This window comes from Telopea speciosissima, chromosome 2 (genome assembly GCF_018873765.1).
Source record: "Telopea speciosissima isolate NSW1024214 ecotype Mountain lineage chromosome 2, Tspe_v1, whole genome shotgun sequence".
Lineage (NCBI taxonomy): Eukaryota > Viridiplantae > Streptophyta > Magnoliopsida > Proteales > Proteaceae > Telopea > Telopea speciosissima.
The window spans coordinates 2350231-2370385 of NC_057917.1; the positions used below are offsets into that span (position 1 = coordinate 2350231).

At 41.2% G+C, this 20155-nt stretch overlaps 3 protein-coding genes across 4 annotated transcripts in view; 2 read left to right on the plus strand and 1 right to left on the minus strand.

Moving 5' to 3' along the window:
- LOC122653056 (E3 ubiquitin-protein ligase PRT6-like) overlaps positions 1–10864 on the plus strand; it is a 110399-nt gene extending 99535 nt beyond the window's left edge. For both annotated transcript variants that reach the window (XR_006331695.1, XM_043846988.1), the window contains one exon: positions 10831–10864. The gene's annotated coding sequence lies outside the window, so the exon portion shown is untranslated. The remainder of the gene's footprint in view (positions 1–10830) is intronic.
- LOC122653277 lies at positions 1946–2602 on the plus strand. The gene has a single exon (XM_043847252.1). It carries the CDS (start codon positions 1946–1948, stop codon positions 2600–2602), a length of 657 nt encoding a protein of 218 aa, XP_043703187.1.
- Positions 10865–13023: 2159 nt separating the features above from the next.
- Positions 13024–15439, minus strand: LOC122652778 (glucan endo-1,3-beta-glucosidase-like). Its single transcript, XM_043846630.1, has 3 exons — positions 14393–15439; positions 13943–14222; positions 13024–13054 (listed from the first exon to the last, which is right to left on the minus strand). The coding sequence occupies exons 1-3, from the start codon at positions 15437–15439 to the stop codon at positions 13026–13028; spliced, it is 1356 nt and encodes a 451-aa protein (XP_043702565.1). The 3' UTR covers positions 13024–13025.
- Between the last annotated feature and the right edge of the window lie 4716 nt (positions 15440–20155).

Genomic DNA, 20155 nt, shown 5'->3' on the forward strand with positions numbered 1-20155 from the left:
CTGGATTCACCTTCACAACATACACCCACCAACAACCAACCGCCTTTGCACCAGTAGGTAAAGGCACCAAATCCTAAGTGTGATTTTCAACCAAAGCAGACAATTCATCCTCCATAGTTGTCCTCCAGCCAGAATGTGATAATGCCTCTGAAATAGACTTAGGTGTGGGATATGACTCAATAGTAGAGAGATAAGATGAGAAGCTAGCAGACAAACCAGCATAAGGTACAATGTGAGACGAAGGATGTTTAGTACAACTAGGAACACCCTTACGATGAGCAATAGGAATATTCAGATCAGAAGGAGGAACACTTAACTGAGGAGCTGGATCTGTAGACAAATTAGATGTCAGAGGAACAGTAGAGGCCGGGGATGCTGCATCACCACAAGGATGGCGAACAAAAGTGAACCGAACCGGAGGAGCTGCTGGTCGAACAGGTGGAGGTGGAGGTGGAGGTGGCGGTGATAAAACTGCAGCCTTAGGAACCTGTGAGACAGACCGCTGAATCACATATAAAGGAATCTCATCATCCAATTCAGAAAGAACAAGAAAGTCATTACTATAGGAGCTGGACTCCAAAAAGGAAACATTGGCACTGACAAAATATTTTTGAAGAAGGGGTGAATAACACCGATAACCTTTTTGAGTCCGGGAATGTCCCAAGAAAATACACTTAATGGCTTTGGGATCTAAAGTTGGACAGCCCTGGACGATGATCACGAATAAAGCAAACACAGCCAAAAATGCGAGGTAGTAACAAAAAGTGGTTCAGCGGGAAATAAAAGAGAATGAGGAATCCCCCCTTGCAAAACAGAAGATGGCATACGATTTATAACAAAGCAAGCAGTCAAAACAGCATTAGCCCAAAATATTTTTGGGACTTTTATTTCAAAAAGGATGGAACGGGTCACCTCCATGAGATGTCTATTCTTCTGTTTAGCCACACCGTTCTGTTGGGGCATGGCTGAACAAGAAGACTGATGTAACATACCACGGTCAGCCATAAAGGAGTTAAAAGGTGCTGAAAAATACTCTCGTGCATTATCACTACGCAAAACACGAATATTGGTATTGAATTGATTCTGAATTTCATTAACAAAAGTACGGAAAATTGCAAATAATTCAGAATGATGCTTCATTAAATAAATCCAGGTGACTCTATGTTGTAATATAGGTTCAGGGGTAATATTGTCCTTGTCCCTATAGTGTCTAAGTTCATTATGCACATGTTAAATGTGTTAGGTGTGGTAGGTGTGGTAGGTAAGGATTGAGTAAATCATTCCATATTTGTAATATTCTGAAGTTATAAATAAAGGCTTGGTCTTTGTCTCATAGACAAACCAGATTCACGGATTTCTACATGATATCAGAGCCAAAAATAATCCGGGAATATGGGACCGTTGTGATCTACTGCTAGCAGCACCCCCACCCTCCGCCAGCCTCCTACACTTCCGCCAGCCTCCGCCAACCCTCACACCCCTCCGCTACTCTCCCGCGACCTCTCTCTTCTTCCTTCTCGCGGGAGCTTTTCCCAACCTTGCCAATCTATTTTTGCCCCCTTGGTGGTAAGTTGACTCCCACCAAGGGCCTTTTATCCTGCAGGATTTTAAGATCAATGCAGCAATTTTTTCTGCAGCTTTTTATTAGGTTTATGCAGTAATTTTTTTGCAGATTTTTTTGGTTGTTGACAACTTATCTTCGACCAGCAACAATGCCTGACACTTCTGAGATCACATCAGCCTCTTCTGGCGTTGACGGCACATCACAGCGTGATTTTGTTCCGTTTCCTGCCAGCCCTATTAAATTAAATGGGGCCAATTACCTGTTATAGTCTCGTTCTTGTTTGTTTGCTATCGGTTCCCGTGATCTCTCTGGCTACATCACCTCAGGCCTATTGAAACTGGAGCTGCGCAAGATAGGTGGGTGAATTTTAATTTTCTGGTTATGTCGTATCTGGTCAACTCCATGGACCAAGAGATTGCCGGACGCTACCTTTTACTTGATTCGGCTGCCAAGATCTGGAAGACAGCCCATGACACCTACTCTCAAGTGGGCAATGCTGCCCAGTGTTATGAACTTCGTCAGAAACTCCACTCCACCAAGCAATTAGAGTTGACCCTCTCTCAGTATTACAATAAAATGTGCACAATGTGGCAGCAGCTTGATTTTTTGAGGACCTTCACTGCCACTTGTGACGTTGACACCACTGCTTTCCGAAAGTGGGAAGATGGCTTACGGGTGTTTGATTTTTTGGCTGGTCTCAACATTGAATTTGATCAGATCCGGGCCAATATTCTGAATCGTGATCTCCTACCAACTCTTGAGCAGGCCTATGTGATTTTTGCAGCCGAAGATACTCGTTGGACAGCCATGATTACTCCTGTCACTCAGGAACAATCGGCCCTACTTTCTAGTTCTCAACCTACTTCTCGTGGTAATTCTTTCCGCAGTTCTGGTGTTACTAGTGATCGCCCTCCTATTAAATGTGATCATTGTGGGAAGGAATGGCATACCAAGGATCGTTGCTGGAAGCTTCATGGTCGCCTAACAAATACCCGTGGGCTTGGGAGGGGTGGCTCCAATCGATCCAATAATGCCTAGGCAAACCAGGCATATACTGAGGAGCAGGCAACTACTGATCTGTCTCTTTCCCAAGTGGTTGAAGAACTTCAGCATCTCCGGACTATGATGACTCGGCTGGACACCTCTTCTTCCGGGCCTCTTCCTTTGGCTGCTTCTGCTGTTTCCTTGCCATTAGATTCCACTACGCCTCACTCTTCAGGTATTTCATTTGGTGGGAATTGCACCTCGGTCATACTTGACTCTTGGGTTATTGACTCTGGTGCAACCGATCATGTGACAGGTTCTTCCTCCCTTTTCTTCAATTATTCTCCTTTATCTGGTCATAATAAAGTTTGGGTTGCTGATGGGTCTCTCTTGCCAATTTCTGGCAAGCAGTCTGTTCAATGCACTCCTTCTCTTTGTCTTTCCTCTGTGTTGCATGTTCCTAAATTCTCTACTAATTTATTATCCATTAGTTGTTTAACTAGGGACTTAAACTGCAAAGTAATTATTTTCCCAATCATTGTTTATTCCAGGACTTGGTAACGGGTCATACGATTACATGTGGTAAGGTGGTTGGTGGTTTATATGTGCTTTACAGTTCGCCGACAGCTTTGACTTCTTAGCCGTCCTCTTCTGCTTCTACATCTGTGTTATTGGAATTAAATAAGTGGCATTGCCATTTGGGGCACCCACCATTGCAAGTTTTATCTACTTTATTTCCTAGCTTATTTAAGCAATGTAATCCAAACAATTTTTCATGCGATGCTTGCACTTTAGCGAAGCAAACTTGGAATGTTTACCCTATTTATGACAAAAGAAGTATGACACCATTTGGATAAATTCATTCTGATGTGTGGGGAGCAGCCCGATGTGTTTCTACTTCTGGTTTTAGATGGTTTGTTACTTTTATTGATTGTTTTAGTCGCACCACATGGGTATATTTGATGCATAGCAAGAGCAATGTTTTTACTTGTTTCCGTCTGTTTCATAAGATGGTTCAAACACAATTTAATGCCATGGTGAAGATTTTATGGTCTGACAATGGCAAGGAATACATGGATGGCGCTCTTCGCACTTACTTGGACACTCATGGTATTATCCATCAGACATCTTGTGTTGATACTCCGGCTCAGAATGGTGTAGTTGAGCGTAAGAACAACACTTGTTGGAGGTTGCTCACTCACTTATGTTTGCCATGCATGTTCCCACACGTTTCTGGGGTGATGCTATTCTTACAACTACATACCTGATCAACTGTCTTCCTTCCCGAGTCATTGATGGTCGCTGCCCATTGGAGGTATTATTGGGTTCGTCTAATTTTGTTGTTGATCCCAAAATTTTTGGTTGTGTGGTGTTTGCCCGAAACCATCATATTCATGGGAAATTTGACCCCAAAGGTCTTCGGTGTGTCTTTCTGGGTTATTCTGCTACCCAAAAAGGGTACAAGTGTTACCACCCCCCTACGAGAAAAACATTTGTAACAATGGATGTTGTCTTTCGGGAGTCTGAAGCTTATTGTGCACCACCGGTACCTCTTCAGAGGGAGATTCCAGATGATGATGATGTACCTTTGATTGCTCCTCTAGATGTAAATATGCCTACTATAGAGGATGTGTCAGTTGAATTAGAAGATGGGATTACCAGTCAAGAACAAGAGCAAGGACAATAGTATGAGCAGCCTATAGTCCAGGGGGAGTCTAGAGAATCAAAGGAATTGAAGACATACTCACGTGGGACTCACTTTCCTCCTCATGGAACTGAGCACAAAGAAACCACCACCACTGCTCCCACATAATCAGCGCTTGCTCTAAGTCTTGCTCCTCACTCTGGTAAGCCTATTCCTATACCTGATCCCAATCTTGATCTTCCCATTGCTATCCGGAACCCAAAGCGGAGCTATACTCAGCATCCAATTTCCAATTTTGTTTCTTATAATTCTTTGACTCCTGCATTCCATGCCTTTGTTTCTTCGTTATCCTTTGTTTCCATTCCTAAAAATTGGTAGGAAGCAATAGCCGAGCAGAAATGGAAGGAAGCAATGAATGAAGAGATGCTTGCCCTGGAGAAAAACAAAACTTGGGACTTGACAGTTCTTCCACCAGGAAAGAAACCCATTGGCTATAAATGGGTCTTTGTATTGAAGCACAATTCAGACGGGTCAGTAGTACGAAACAAGGCGAGGTTGGTTGCAAAGGGGTTCACACAAACCCATGGAATCGATTACCAGGAAACCTTTGCTCCTGTGGCAAAAATGAGCACAGTTAGAGTCATCATCTCTTGTGCAGTAAATCAAGGCTGGACTCTCCAACAGCTTGATGTCAAGAATGCTTTTCTACATGGAGAGCTAGAAGAAGATGTCTATATGGAAATCCCTCTTGGCTTTGCTACTCCAAATACCCAGGGAAAAGTGTGCAAATTGAAAAAGGCCTTATATGGTCTAAAGCAATCACCTAGGGCCTGGTTTGGTCGATTTCACAAAGCCATGATTGCCAATGGCTATAAGCAAAGCAATGCTGACAACACGTTGTTTGTGAAGAAAGTGGGACAGCATATCACAATTCTACTAGTCTATGTGGATGACATAGTGATCACAGGGAGTGATACACAGGAGATTCAGAATTTGAGGTCAAAGACTTGGGGCATTTAAGATATTTCTTGGGAATAGAGGTTGCTTATTCAGCTAAGGGTTTCTCTTTCCCAGAGAAAGTATACTCTTGATCTTCTGAGTGATACAGGGATGCTCAGGTGTAAACCTGTTGATACCCCTTTGGAACCTAACACACACTTAAAGAGCAAGGAAGATGATCCGGTGGATAAAGGTACTTATCAGAGGTTAGTAGGACGGTTGATATATCTCTCTCATACCCAACCTGACATCACATTTGCAGTAAGTGTTGTAAGTCAGTACATGCATGACCCTTACTCATCTCACATGGAGGCAACCTACAGAATTCTGAAGTACCTAAAGTCTTCTCCTGGAAAAGGAATCTTATATTCTCCCCACAGTAATCTTTAGATAGAGGCCTAAGGCTGGCAGTCCCGATGATAGAAGGTCAACATCCGGATATTGTACATATGTTGGAGGAAACTTAACTACTTGGAGGAGCAAGAAACAAGCCGTGGTTGCTCAGTCTAGTGCTGAGGCAGAATTCAGGGCCATGGCATAAGGGGTCTGCGAACTTTTGTGGCTCAAGGGGCTTCTTCAAGATATAGGTATGGCTATTGATCTTCCTATGCGGCTCTACTGTGACAGCAAGTCAGCAATCAGTATTGCCCATAACCCGGTCCAACATGATCGTACCAAGCATGTTGAAATTGATCGACGTTTTACCAAGGAGAAGCTGGAGCAAGGAGTCATTTGTGTTCCATTTGTTCAGTCTTGTAACCAACTGGCTGATATTCTCACTGAGGGAATAAGTAGTAAATTGTTTTGTTCTGTTATTAGCAAGTTGGGCATGTTTGATATGTATGCACCAACTTGAGGGGGAGTGTTGTAATATAGGTTCAGGGAATCAGAGGTAATATTGTCCTTGTCCCTATAGTGTCTAGGTTCATTATGCACATGTTAAATGTGTTAGGTGTGTTAGATGTGGTAGGTGTGGTAGGTAAGGATTGAGTAAATCATTCCATATTTGTAATATTTTGAAGTTATAAATAAAGGCTTGGCCTCTGTCTCATAGACAAGCTAGATTCACGGATTTCAACACTCTAGAATAGTCATCAACAAAGGTAACAAAATATTTAAATCCCAACTTAGAAGTAACAGGACATGGTCTCCATGCATCAGAATGCACTAAAGAAAAAGGGTTCAAAGATTGCTTATTGACTCTAGGGGAATAACTCACCACGGTGGAGCTTTCCAAACTAACATGACTCACACTCTAGACTAGAAATAGAACAAAAACGAGAATCCAACTTTTGTAAACTCTACAAAGACGGATGACCCAACCGGCAATGGACTTGGTGTGGAGACTGAACACCGGAACAAGCAACTGAAGGAGAGTCCTCAAGAAGTTACAATCCCCCTTTCTCACGTCCCCTACCAAGCGTCTTCTTCGTCGTAAGATCATGAAAAACTCAAGAATCAGGAAAGAAAGTGATGGAATAATTATAGGCTTTAGTAATTTTACTGACAGAAAGCAAGTTACAAGGAAAGTCAGGTAAATGAAGGACAGAAGACAAAGACAGAGAATTGGTGGGACTGATAGTACCAATGCCAGTGACTTTGGCTAAGGAACCATCAGCCAATGTAACACTAGATTTAGTAGACTGAAAGGAAGAAAAATTACCTGACATACCAAACATATGATCAGATCACCCGAATCAATTATCCAGGGGCAAGAAGATGAAAAACATGCAGTGGCATTACCTGTCTGGGCAAAAGTAGCTATGGAGGAGGATGTAGAGGGCTTTGATATCTGAAACTGTGTGAATCGAGCATAATCCTCATCCGACAATCTCACCATCTTACCTTCAGAAGATGGAACAGAAGACTCAGTATTAGTCTCTGAATTGCCATATTGTTGCTGTGGTGGTTTACCATGAAGCTTCCAACAAAATCGTTGGATATGTCTTGGTCGACCACAATGGTTGCAGGTCTTCACAGGACCCGAATTTTCACCACCATAACCAACACCAGTACCACCACTATTTCCACCACTATTACCACCACTACTGCCTCTTCCACCTCCATGGCCACCACCGCGGCCTCCACTACGACCACCAGTGCCTCGCCCATGACTAGAGGCAACAAGAGCTGAACTTTCACCACCAATAGGTACTGGTTCATGAGAACTATTACGAGAAACACGGAGAACGCGAGAAAAAGTTTCAGCAATAGGGAAGCAACTCTCTATCACCTCCAAGAATAGTAGAGCAGTAGCACAATCCGCTTGAGTCGTATAGGGATAGCTCATAAATACGAGATAAGTTATTTCTGTCCGGAATACAGAATATGCAAATAATCCCATAACACCTTCACAGTATCGATATGGGTCACTAAGTCAACAACCTGGGAAGCCATACTGTTCAGCATCTGTCCCAGAATACGTGCATCCACAATCTCCCATGTTTCATCATCCTCTGGTTTGGCCTTGGTAAGATGTTTCTGTTGGCCACGACCAGTTAGAACCACCTTGACAATTTTCTTCCATTGCTGGAAATTACCAACACCATCCAATTTCTTCTCTGTGATAGATTTGGAAGAGCCCGAAATAACCTCTGCCACAACCTCCTTGGAATCTCCACTCGTGTCAACCATCTCAAGCAAACAAAATAAATTACAGCTGCAAATAATGTCCCTCCAACAAGAGAAATAAATACTGATTTCGAAAAGAAATCAGAAATCACAAACTAGACAAATTGAACCCCAAAAGCAATCGATCCAGGGAAAATAAAAAAATTCGAACAAGGCTGCCCGAAATCGAAACTTGAAACTGAACTTCTCTTCAATCAAACTCCAACAACTACCCCTGAATCGATATAAACCACAAAATTTGAGACCTAGTTCTTATTATATTTTCATGTAACTTGTCTCAAACGACCTCCAAAAATCGCAGCATAGGGTGCTGCAGCCCCTTCAAACCAAATCCACAAAAATACCTCAAACCTGGAAAATCTTCAGATCGCAATTCCAATGAGAACCGAGAGAAACAGAGTAGGTCCTAGGAAATTAAATCAATTCCTTAGAGCCAAGCTCTGATATCATGTAAACAACAGTGACTTAGATTAAGAAAAGAGAGAAAAGGGAGAAGAAGAGAGGGAAGAAGAGAAAGCTGAACTGCAACAGTATGGGGAGAATAATCAATCGTATTATTCTCCCCTCTTAATGATATATATGATAGGGCAATCCAAAAACAAAGACAGGACCAAAATGTCCAAACTACCCCCACTTAACACATTCTCGGTAATAGCATAGGCGCTAATACCGAGACCCTTATTCCATGTTTCTAACAATGCTAAAAGGACGACACTTCTGTTCCTTCTTTTTTTTCGTGTATACAAGCCGTCTGTTGCTAAAATTGATGAGAGCTCCATCAGATTTCCTAGCTTCAAATTCTTGGCTCACTTCTAAAAGAAGTATATAGAAGCCATCTGTTGCTAAAATTGAGGAGAACTCCATCAGACTTCCTAGCCTCAAATTCTTAGTTCTCACTTATAAATATATAGACTAAGAGGATAAAAATCTTGATCAAAGTTCACTCCAACCAAGATTTCAGGATTTTCATACTTAGGCTTTATGTACCTAGGTATGAAGCACAACTGAGAACATGATATTCCCACCAGATAAGCTCTCCATGGATGAGGAGGGAAATAAAGAGCTGGTCCCGATTCTTCCACCACCTGGTTTTATGAAGTTCTCCATTTATTTTGATTTAAATCGAACTTTTATCCATATTTAATTCCATCCCTCTCTTCCAATTGATAAATGTTTTTTTTTTTTTTAAATTATTAAAAGGGATGTGGAGACCTATCCCAAGCTTTTATATATCGGCTGTATCCATAGGCCATGGCTTTCCTGCCATGTGGCATTACTGCTGGCATGAGACTTTGTGGACATAGTGTTTACATCAGCCTCTGGCCATATGCCAAGTTTTTGTCCAAGTGCATGACGCCCTCCAGTAGGCTGCAAGTTGGGCGGGCGTGGGTTAGGAACTGAAATTTTGAACCAATATGTGATTGGGCCTAACCCCAGCTGTACTCTGTTTGGTTTAAAGTCAAGCACGAGTTCAGCCTGAGTTGCACACCTACCATACTGTGAAATAAAGCTTCAGAAAATTTGTAAGAATTTTATCTTTTCTGAAGAACAGTTGGATCAGTGTAAATACGAGGGGAAAATGCAAGGAGGATAAATGATTGGTTCAGGTCTGGAAGTAGACAAAATGCCATCTAGACCTTAACTCATCTGTTCAACAGTCAGAATGGTGAAATCAGCAGTCCATGTAGCATTAAACCCATTGCCACTGACAGGGTTTATATACTTGGGCTGTGGAGAGACAGATGTCTGATCCCTAGTAAAATGTAGGAGTAAATAAATAAATCAAAACTGAATGCAAACTTATCCCGTTCCTCTCCCTTAAAAGAACTAAAGATGTTTGCTTACTTGTACTCCGGTTGGTACTAGCCGCTAGTAAGCCTTATCCCATGTTGTGAATCCTTTTTTGGTGTCCAGGATCAATGCTGAAGGTCTAGATAGAAGTTCCCCAAATTCCGGCTACCAGTCTGACGCATCCACCCTGCTCATTTCTCCAGTATTGGGACCCGCAGTCCAAAGATAGGAATCCAACTAGAAATCGTTACCCTTTTCTAGCCATGAAGAAACAACCACCAAGTTTTTACCAACCTTTACTGTGTGGCCAGCAGCAGCACCACAGCCATTGAATTCCACCCTTATTCCACGTCCATAATCAAATGTCAACCTTTTGTGTACCTTGTATCGTGGCTGGTATCAGCTTTCACGTCATCTTTGATTCCACATGTTTGAGCTTGTTAAGTTATATTTCTGTTCAAATCTGGTCCCAGAGCCAGGAGAAATATCGGCACTTGTAATTTTTCCTATGCCTCCTTGACCTGTATATCTTGTTTACTGCCTTATAGAACAATTTCTCACTCATTTGAGTATCATCCTTTAGCTTCCAAGAAATTGAGGTTGTGATTTCACCCTATAGTTTGAATCAGGCCCACTTAGCAAATTGGTATCTATATCACTGCAGGCGTGAGCTGCATTAATTCCATGTAGTTTGCTTCATGTTCTAGGGGTCCATTCATTATTTTGATGAATGTAAAAAAAGAATATAAGCAAGTGACCGTGAAAAGGAAGTATAAAGGAAACTGCTGTTGATTCTTTTTTTTTTTTGTCTTTTTCTTTCCTCATTCTTCATCTCTTTCTCCATCCTTCTTTTCCCATCTTTCTTTCCCATTTTGGTTAGATCTCTGTTTTCCATACTTTGTTATGTTTGGATCCATGTAGCCAACCCCATTAAGTTGGGATAAGGCTGAGTTTGTTGTTTTTGTTGTATTGATTATAAAAAATTAATGGCCAAATGTTCTCTGTGCAGCAGCGTAGGCTGCACCCAGACACATAAGGATGGGCGAAATGACCACCCTGACCCCCTGAATGGGCAGCCCATGTGTCTGGGCGCAGCCTGCGCTGCTGCACAGAGAACTTCCACCCAAAAGTAATATATTGCCTTCTCAGTGTATGCATTCCAATTTGTGTATGATTTGTGTTGCATGTTATCCCAACAGTTTCTGTTGACTTCCAGGTATGATTTTCTATGTCGGAATTGGGACTTGGGTAAAAGTGGAGGGACTGTGAGCTTATGTACAGTTTCACATCTGTATCCGGATTCCAGAGTGTTGCTTAACTGCCAGTCTTTCTTTAGCATGCTTTATCGTCATCGTTGTATAGTTGCATGAGCTATGCTGGGGCTATCCTCCAGAGTTTCTGTACTGGTTTTGGGTCATGGAACAGTTGAAGATGTATATTTGGACTTGGAAGTTCGTTGGCTGTACATAGACATGGAGACACTTGTAAATGCTTCAAATAATTGCATTGTTTCATGGGCTTCCAAACCTGAGTACATGCTAATTCTGGACTCAGAAATTTGTAGGATTTCAGAACCTCTGCTGAGCTGGGTTTTGTAGCAGTGCCAGGACAATAATTTACTTTTGGATTTGAAAGTCCTGAACATATCATTATCGAGACACTTGAAATATTAAAAAGGATTTTTTTGCTTTGTGGGGGGCTTTCAATAAAGTAGAAGGTAATTTTGTACTCGTTAAGACGTGTACATGGTTTCACTAAACCTCTGCCTTGGGAGTGCCATCACAGTTGGAGTTGCTTGAAAGTTCAGTAGATCCCACTGATTCAGTGGTTAGGAAGGCTGTGCAATGATCTGACACTTCTTTTAAGGAACTTTCTCTGGTCTGGTCCGATTTAAATTGGTGCGACTCACCCATGTTTGGATGTGGGCTCCACTGTAGGGACTCAATTGCTTTAGTGGCTAGGAAAGCTGTGTTAGGAATGCTCCACCACCCACGGTGAGGAGGAATCTCTTTAGCCAATAGTCATCTGAAAACATTGATTATGATGGTAGATCCTTATAAGTGAAGAGTTCACCCAGAATGCAAGAAAACTCTTCTTGTATTTGTAAAGAGTTCATTTTTGTTCACCTAAAACTGTTTGATGATAAATGGAGCCAACCTCCAAACATGCTTACTCCTTAGCATTTAATTTGAGTTATCACTTCCCTGCCTGCCTTTTAAAATTACCATTTCGAAGGGTTGATCATCCAAGCCAGGGCAATAACAATGAAGGAATTTGAGCGCTGATGTAGCTAACAACCATTTTTATAGTCGATTCATTAGAGTCGTCACATTCTACCTAGAAATATCCACCATTTTCTTTATTTGTTAAGCCTTGCAGGTATACGTAAAATTTTAACTGAAAATTTTTACTTCAAAATTTTTGCTTTAAAAAAATTTGATATGTTTTTACATGTTGAGAAGTGATTCAATGTTTGGGTTTTTTGATGGAAAAATGCATTAAAAAAAATTTTCAACATATACAATTTTACGTTAAAATAAACAGAGCCATATGGGAATGAAAACTGAAATCGCAGTTTATCAACCACGTCATCTTAGGATGTGGCTAAGAGGGTGGGTCAGGTTCTCGTACGGGCCTGAGCCACACATGGAATCCTAGTAATTATCCAAATTCTCAGCAATTTCAAATTCAAATTTGGATATGAGTACAATTCTGCTATATACTCACTCCTCCCTCCTCCCAGAGTCCCAGTAAATCCTAGCAATGCTTAACGGTGCGGGTAGGACTTGGTAGAGGTATATCTGAAATTTCATGCATGTCCATGGATAGTGTAATCCTTGTTGGATACGGAATGAAACTATGAACCATTATCAAATTAAGGGTGTCAATTTAGAACTAGAATCAAAAGCCGACCTTTCAAAATCAAACTTAAACCATACTAAATGCACAATCATATATCTTCTGCAAAACGATTACAAATATCAGATTTCATTACTAAGTTTATTTGTCTCAGCATGTTATTTTCACTTAAATTGAATTTGAACCAAATTACGGAGACTCTATACAAACCGAGAGCTCTATCCCCGAAGTTTAATTATTGAAATCATGTACTCTAGATACTTATTTTGCTCATGAAACTGACCCATCAGTGGATTAAGAAGTCATAAATGGAAGGCCTTCTTCATAAAGGATGACAAGAACTTATCACACGGTAAGCTCAACAGAATATCCTCCAATTTCCATTTCATTACAACAGAAGATGATGGTACATTGCTATATATATGCTCATAACATAAATGTTGGGAGGATGAAACAAATAGTTAGGAAAAGACATGTCAAGATTGCAGGCGTGACTCCCTCCATCGAGTCTCCAACCACAAGTAAAATTCAGCAACACAAACTTTCATCTTTCTAAGAGACATATTGACAGCTACCATAACCTGTAAAAGAGAGAAAGATGGATGATGGATTAAGCTTTCTTTCTTTAATCAAGGAGAGTGACGAGAGAATCTCTTCATCTAACCTGCCACATGAATGACTGACTCTTCAATGAGTAGATAGATAAAGTATTGAATAAAACTTCCTAAAAATATAAGTAGCAAAGCAAACCTCACCCCCCCCCCCCCCCCCCCCCCCTAGGAATAAACCAGCTCAACTCCTGGTGTAGGAATAAACCTGGCCAAGAGTGGCCAAACAACCAGCTCAACTCCTGGTGCTCCTCGAGGTTTGTGTAACGTAAATCTAAAGGAACAATCAATCAATCACGGAATTTTTTTTTTTTTTTTTTTTTTTGATAATAATCAATCACGGAATCACCAATGCAAACCAAATTGCAAAAGCCCTGGTCGAGGAAAACTTGACCGTTGCTGATTTGATTTAAAGCAGGGTCACATATATTTCTATTGTGGGTCCTACCATGAAGAACTCTCTTTCTTTGTGGAGTAAATCATGAGGCAGGCAGCAAGAGGCGTCGCGTAGTTGGAGTAGTTACGTTCTCCGGTGGATGTTGCAGAAGTGGGAAAGGCAGTTTCTTCATTGCCATTTTTTATTCATTCTCTCTATTCAATCTATCTATATTAATGGTGGAAGTGGAACCCACATTCCACAATCATAATAATATTGTGGCTTTATATGTGGCCACCAACAGCCACCACATGAGGTGGCGAACGAGGCAACGGAAAGTGCGGTACTTTCACCGTCTCACCGACCACCGTCAGTAACTGGTCCTCGACATCCTTTCTTTTGTTTCCCTCTTTCTTACTTTTTCTTTTTTTTTTTTTTTTTTTTTAAAAAAATTTGGGAAGTAAAGAATCTAAGAAAGTACTTACTGGGATCGGAGGTGGTGATGATGCCGGTTTTGGCGAAATCACAGTCGAAGTCGTGAAGACCGTTGGCCTGGTAGTAAGCGTTCATGGCGTAGGATGCGTGAGACTTGACACTGTTGGGATCGAAGCAGCTTCCACCAGCCTGAATGGGTTTGCAATCCACTCCTAAGCTGCACACATAGTTGATGTTTGCCTGCAGCGCTGTGTCGCTCGCGTCTGCCTTCGGTACGCACCACTTCTTTCCTGCTACTGCTGGTGGTGTTGATGACCCACCTCCCGCCTGCTTACCGAAATTTCCAAACACAATTACATAAACATACAACAAACACCAAGCCCTACCATGTTTCCAGACGATTTCTCCGAGGAAAAACGACCAAGCCCAAATATTTAATCTACCAAAATAGAAAGTGAAAAGGGATTACTTGTTTACTACTTCTACTGATTTATGATTACCTGTCCATTGCGCAAAATCCCCACATCGTAAACTGGTGTGAAGTCCGGCTGAAAGAGGCCGAAGTTCCGCTCTGCGGTTGGACCTGGTTTGAGATTCTCGTTGAACAAGGAGAAGATGTAAGTCTCGAACTCCCGTTTAGGCATCAATGGAGTCCCGCGTCCAGAAGTGACGTACTTGATTACACCGCCATTGAAGGACATGGCGCTTTCGATGTTGACGCTCAGCTGGTTTGGATCACCAGCAGACGGCCACCCAGTCTCCGCCACCACAATATCGACATCGCCGTAGCCCAACCTGTTCATCGCCGAGTAGACGGCGTCGAGTTGCGCTGCGAACATGTTGGTGTACGTGATCCGCGTGTATTTGTCGTAGATCCCTTGGTTGGGCTTGAACAGGGCATAGTTCAAAGTTTTAGCGGAGTAGCCGAAATACGGGTATGGGTTGATCATGAAGGGAGATTTGGTGTCTCTGTGGAACTGAAGCATCGGAGCGAAGATGACCCTATCGTACCCACGTCGGAACCTGCCGATGCTTGGTGGCTCTGAGGCGGAGAGGATCCCAAGAGAGTGAGGGGTGGAGACCTGAATGTCGTTGATCCCCGCGTTTGTAAGGGCGGTATGGAGGGATTTCATGGCTGGTACGAGCTTGGCAATGAGGGATTTATCACCGGTGGCCATGATTTCATTTCCAACGGCGATGCGGTTGATGAGGGTTTGTGGGTGGAAAGGGGCAATATTGGCGGCGACCCAGGCACGGGCGGTGGAAAGATTAGTGAGAGAAGGGATGTCGCCATTGCCGACGGTGACTGTAACAAAGATGCCGGTGTTGGCAAAGGCACGGAGGAAATCGGGGTTTGTGTCGAAGAGCTTGACCCTGTCGATGATGGTGTTCTGTTTGAGGAAAGAAGCGACTTGGCTGGGAGATGGGAGGTTGTTGCCATTGGCTCCGTAGTTGACACCGATGGCGGCCGAGTCATGGACGAGAAGGGCTGAGACCAGGACGGCGATGATGAGAAGGAGAGGGAGAGGCCCACCGGTTTTGGCCATGGTATGGTAGAAGTGGTGTCGCAGAGCAAGCGAAACAGAGGGAGCGTTGAGATTAGTAAAGTTAGAGAGCGAAACAAAGAGTTTTTATCTTCCTCCGTTCCAATATGATTTATATAAGCCGGAAAGACGGGGGGAAAAAAAAAACAAAAAAGAAAGCGAAATAATAATTGATATTTGTTGGACGTATTTGAGGTTTGACCACATCACATCACTGGGAACATAATCTGGGAATTTGGTGTGCGCCTGTGAGGTGAGGAGCCGTGCTGGTGAAGGTTTATTTGCATTTGGAGTTGGTTCGGCTTTTTGGTCTTTCGTATTTACACGCTTTACACACACGTACTAATTGGTCCTATTCACGTGATATCAATTATTCAGTTTCATAAGTTACTTACAACATTTAATTAAAGAAAGAGAGAATATGTTACATTACATTACATCACTCTGTCACCTGCTCCTCGGAGATCAAATAAAATGCTAGGAAAAGGTATCTAGGGTTGTCAGGTAGAGTTTTAGTTATAGGTTAACCATTGGGTGGGGTATTCATCCCAAAAACAAACACCATTGGGTGGGCGAGGATTACTGAACCGACCTGGAAAGGAAAGGCCCAATCGGCTGCCTAGTACAGCTGGGCTCCGCGTCGTCCTTCTGATGATCAGTAGGAGGATAACTGTTAGGAGTCAGGGACTCAAAAGGGACCCACCCCAGGACCCAATCCCTGGGGTCCGTGTTTTACTGCGCTACGCGGTAAACAATTTGCGTATGGGACGCAGAATACTCTTAAAAGTCCAAACCTGAAAGCAAAAGTCCAAGAAAGACAGCCATGCCAAGGCATTGGCACTTTCGCACTCTCCTTTACTTCACGTGGTTTTTATACTAAAGCAAATCCACTAAACGGTAGCGTTGCATTTTGGACTGTAGGTTGATAGGACCTAACGCGGCAGACTATGTTCGATCTAAGGACTGTCAAACGGTCGGTTCGACTCGATTTTGGTTCGATCTTAAAATGAGTGAGACCAAAATCAATCTATTAAAAAACTTCGATTTCAATTTCAGACCAAATCATTTATTTTCGGGTTTGAATCATAATGAAAATCTTACATTCGTAACTTATGAGGAAAGATTCGATAAAACAATTCACTTTCCTCAAATCAAACAAGTAAGGAGAAGATAATTAATATTGAAATCAATGTATAAATAGAGTTTATAGCAAAATCTATTGCTACAACTCATATCATTATTTATCATTAACCATAAGGGGAAGATAACTAATATTGAAATCAATGAATACCTAGTCAATGTGAAGATAGCTAATACTGAAATTACAACATGACCCTACTATCAAATCATTCATTTGACTAAGTACCTAATTTTGTATAGTGAACAACGAGATCAATGGAAGCATTGTTACAAATCAATTTCCTTGTTCATAACCTCATACTCATTTGACTTGTAACATTAGTGAGAAAATTTCTAGTTGTAAGAAAAACTACAAATTTCTCACTAATATTGAAATCAATGGATAGTCAAATTCGCCTATTCATAACCTTATACTCGATATTTTTTTATTTTTTTTCAGTTTCATTCGGTTTGATTTTCGATTTGGAAATTGGTCGATGCGGTGCAACCTTGTTTTCAGTCGGTCTCATCAGACCCCAATCCAAAACAATTGGTTTCCATTTCGGTTTGATTTAGTACAGTTTTAAACAATTGGTTTCCATTTCAGTTTTCGGTTCTAAATTGATATACCCTTTACTTGCGCTCCTATATTGGGTCCAGCTCACGTTCACGTACATGAGTGTATGAGAACGGCTCACAGACATCAACATGGAATCCACCCTGTGGAACCCACATGGGTTGGATTCTATCTTGACGGCTGTGAGCCGGTTCCTCGTACGTGAACGTGAGCCCACTCCCCTAGATTCTGCTATGTCAGAAAACCCTCTCCCGTAAAATGACCTTTCTTGCTCTTTCCTTTCTTTCGAAGGTTCAGAAAAGTTGTCTGTAGCCATGCCACTAAGGCTGGGCTCCTAGGCCTTAAAATAAGAGGTTGGTCCAATGACTGCATAGGCCTAAAGAACAGGCTCAAAAGAACAAGCCCTAACTCGATCTCAAAGCATTCTGATCCATAAGCCCATTGGGCCAACCCATCCTTTGAGAATCCTACTCTGTTCCACCATTGGATTTGCGAGATGATATGTGAGAAGATAAACAGCAATATATACAGGCAGCCTATGTGCCTGAATTTTTATGTTTTTTTTTTTTTTTTTTTTTAAAGGTTTCCCAGAGACAATACAGGGAAATAAAATTGTTGCTTCGGTTCTTGATTCTTAGTTGATTTGTTTTGATGTCATAAGGTATTTTTGAGAGGCACCGAGTGGTATTTACCGTCAAAACTTCTTTGGCATCACTTGCTACTGCATGGTTTGGTGAGTTCTATTGGAATTTAAGATTTTTTTTTAAAGTTTAGAAACACTTTTTCTCTTTTGGACCTTCCGAAATACTTAGGAGTTTTTTTTTTTTTTTTTTTGGTAGAAAAATACTTAGGAGTTACGGCATCAATTATAATTTGTACTTGAAATTTCTTATTGAAATCCAATGGAACACCCAGTGAGTGCTAAAAGGGTTGGATTTTTAGCATCAAACACAAATCATGTCATTTTTTTTTTTCAGCTTGAGTTCTAATTTTGCATGTCTGTTTTAACCGGACAGAATACAACCAATGTAATCTTGACGTTATTTTGTTTCAAGAGTTTTTCTTCAAATCCCTAATAAGTGGGAAATTTCAATGACTAGTTATTAGATTTTTACTTTTAGGGTACCCATCATCCATCATGATGCTCGATCTTCTTATTTAGTCAAAGACAAACCAAAATTGTGAGTAGTCTTAAACACAAAGAATACTTAAATACAAGCATGCCATTACAATTGACTTTGACCATAAAATCTGACCTGTGGGCTGTGGCTATCCATGAGAAGCTTATCTATCTATGTAGTTGGAAATTGCCATTTCATCAGCTAAGTTGCTAAAATCAACCTGGATGTTTTGCCAAACTTGACACCAATAAAATAAACTTAGAAGGTCGTCTTGGAGGCAAGGTTATAAACTTATAATCATGGTATTGGTACCATATAAATCCAAATCAGAAAATAATCTTCTTCAATTTCTTAAAACTGTGTAGTGCGATAGTTTAGGATGGAAATGTCAACACCTGGCAGCTCGAATATCCAACAGTCTATAGTCTAGCTTTTTTCGTATTCTAAAGTACATGACCACTTAGAAGGTCTGTCAAGCCTTAGCATTAAGCCAGAATGTCTTATAATGGCTTCCACTAGTGGTATATGAACATCAACTATGTTTCAACTTGGAGAGAATAACAATAAGCAAGCCTTGATTGAATCAGAACATTGTTTTGCCCCAACCCGAAACTTGTAGGCATTAAGTGGAGAGCTCATTAAGTAATTGGAAGCACCAAAAACCTAAGCAAACTAACGCTAGACTATAACTCTATAATTCCCAATATTTCAACAATCCCTCTTACGTATAGCTTCAGCATACCTAGTTTTACAGGTGGACAGACAACTTAGGGACTTGGGCTCTAATATCATGTTGGATGGTCCAATCCAATACCTTATTAGGTAGAGATAGCTCCTAAGGTACTAAACAAATTGATGTAGGACACCATCTCTATAATTCCCAACATCTCAGCATGATTACACATTACAGTGCATAAATACTAGGTGAGGGATAATGTGTTTTCTAAAAATGGCAGGGTCCGTAGCAACTAGTATCGGGTATATGCTCAATCTTATGATCGATCAAGATTTAAACTAGATGTATAGCTGAGATTACACTTTTGACATGTTTTTAGTTGGTAAAAGTTTGGGCAATGAGATATCCTAGGTGAAAGGCACCAAATAATGTATCCCAAATCTGATGAATCTGAACTGTGCCCATAGATGATCACATAAAGGTAGGTTTCAAGTTAAAAGCATGGATTTTCTTGCTAAAGTATCCAACTCCATTCCACATTATCTTCTGGCCATTAGTTGCATTGGTGCTTATTGTTCTTTAGATTGTTTAAAGCATCACCAATTCTAAATTAATAAACACAGAGATGCCAGTGTGTACCCAATTTATTTCTCCAAAATCCATATTTTTTTTTTAAGTTTTACTACTACTTAGGACAGAAGGGTATTATAAATAAGGGGAAAAAAAACTTTGTCCGAAAGTGTGGTCTATGCTAGCACTCCCATGAGTCTATCTCTCTCTTCCCCATATAACAGTTAATGCTGCGTTTGGAAGAAAACAACTTTGATGCCAATGCTAGCAGGTTTATCAAATGAGGTAAAGCTAACCTAATCTCATCGTCATATAAAAGTTTTGGGAAGTAGTTATCTGTCCGGAAGTGTGGCCTACGCCAATACTCCTATGTGTCTATCTCTCTCCTCCTCAAAACAAGGGGGCAGAGATGTCTTTTTACATGGGGAGGAGAGAGATAGACTCATGGGAGTGCTGACATAGACCACACTCCCGGACGGAGAATTTTTTCCCAAAAATTTTTATTTTTTTTTTACTTTTGGTAAAACCCCATATAAAAGTTAATGCTGCGTTTAGAAGGAAACAACTTTGATGCCAACTCTGGCAGGTATATCAGATGAGGTAAAGCTACCTTTATCTCTCTCAGGTCCCAACTCTCAACTTCCAACTAGTGGGAA

Coding starts and splice junctions, on each gene's coding strand:
- LOC122653277 (XM_043847252.1), top strand. CDS start 1,946: ATGTCGTATCTGGTCAACTCCATGGACCAAGAGATTGCCGGACGCTAC.
- LOC122652778 (XM_043846630.1), bottom strand. CDS start 15,439: ATGGCCAAAACCGGTGGGCCTCTCCCTCTCCTTCTCATCATCGCCGTC. Junction 14,223..14,392: donor GGATTTTGCGCAATGGACAG/GTAATCATAAAT, acceptor AATTTCGGTAAG/CAGGCGGGAGGTGGGTCATC. Junction 13,055..13,942: donor CATCACCACCTCCGATCCCA/GTAAGTACTTTC, acceptor TCTCTTTTACAG/GTTATGGTAGCTGTCAATAT.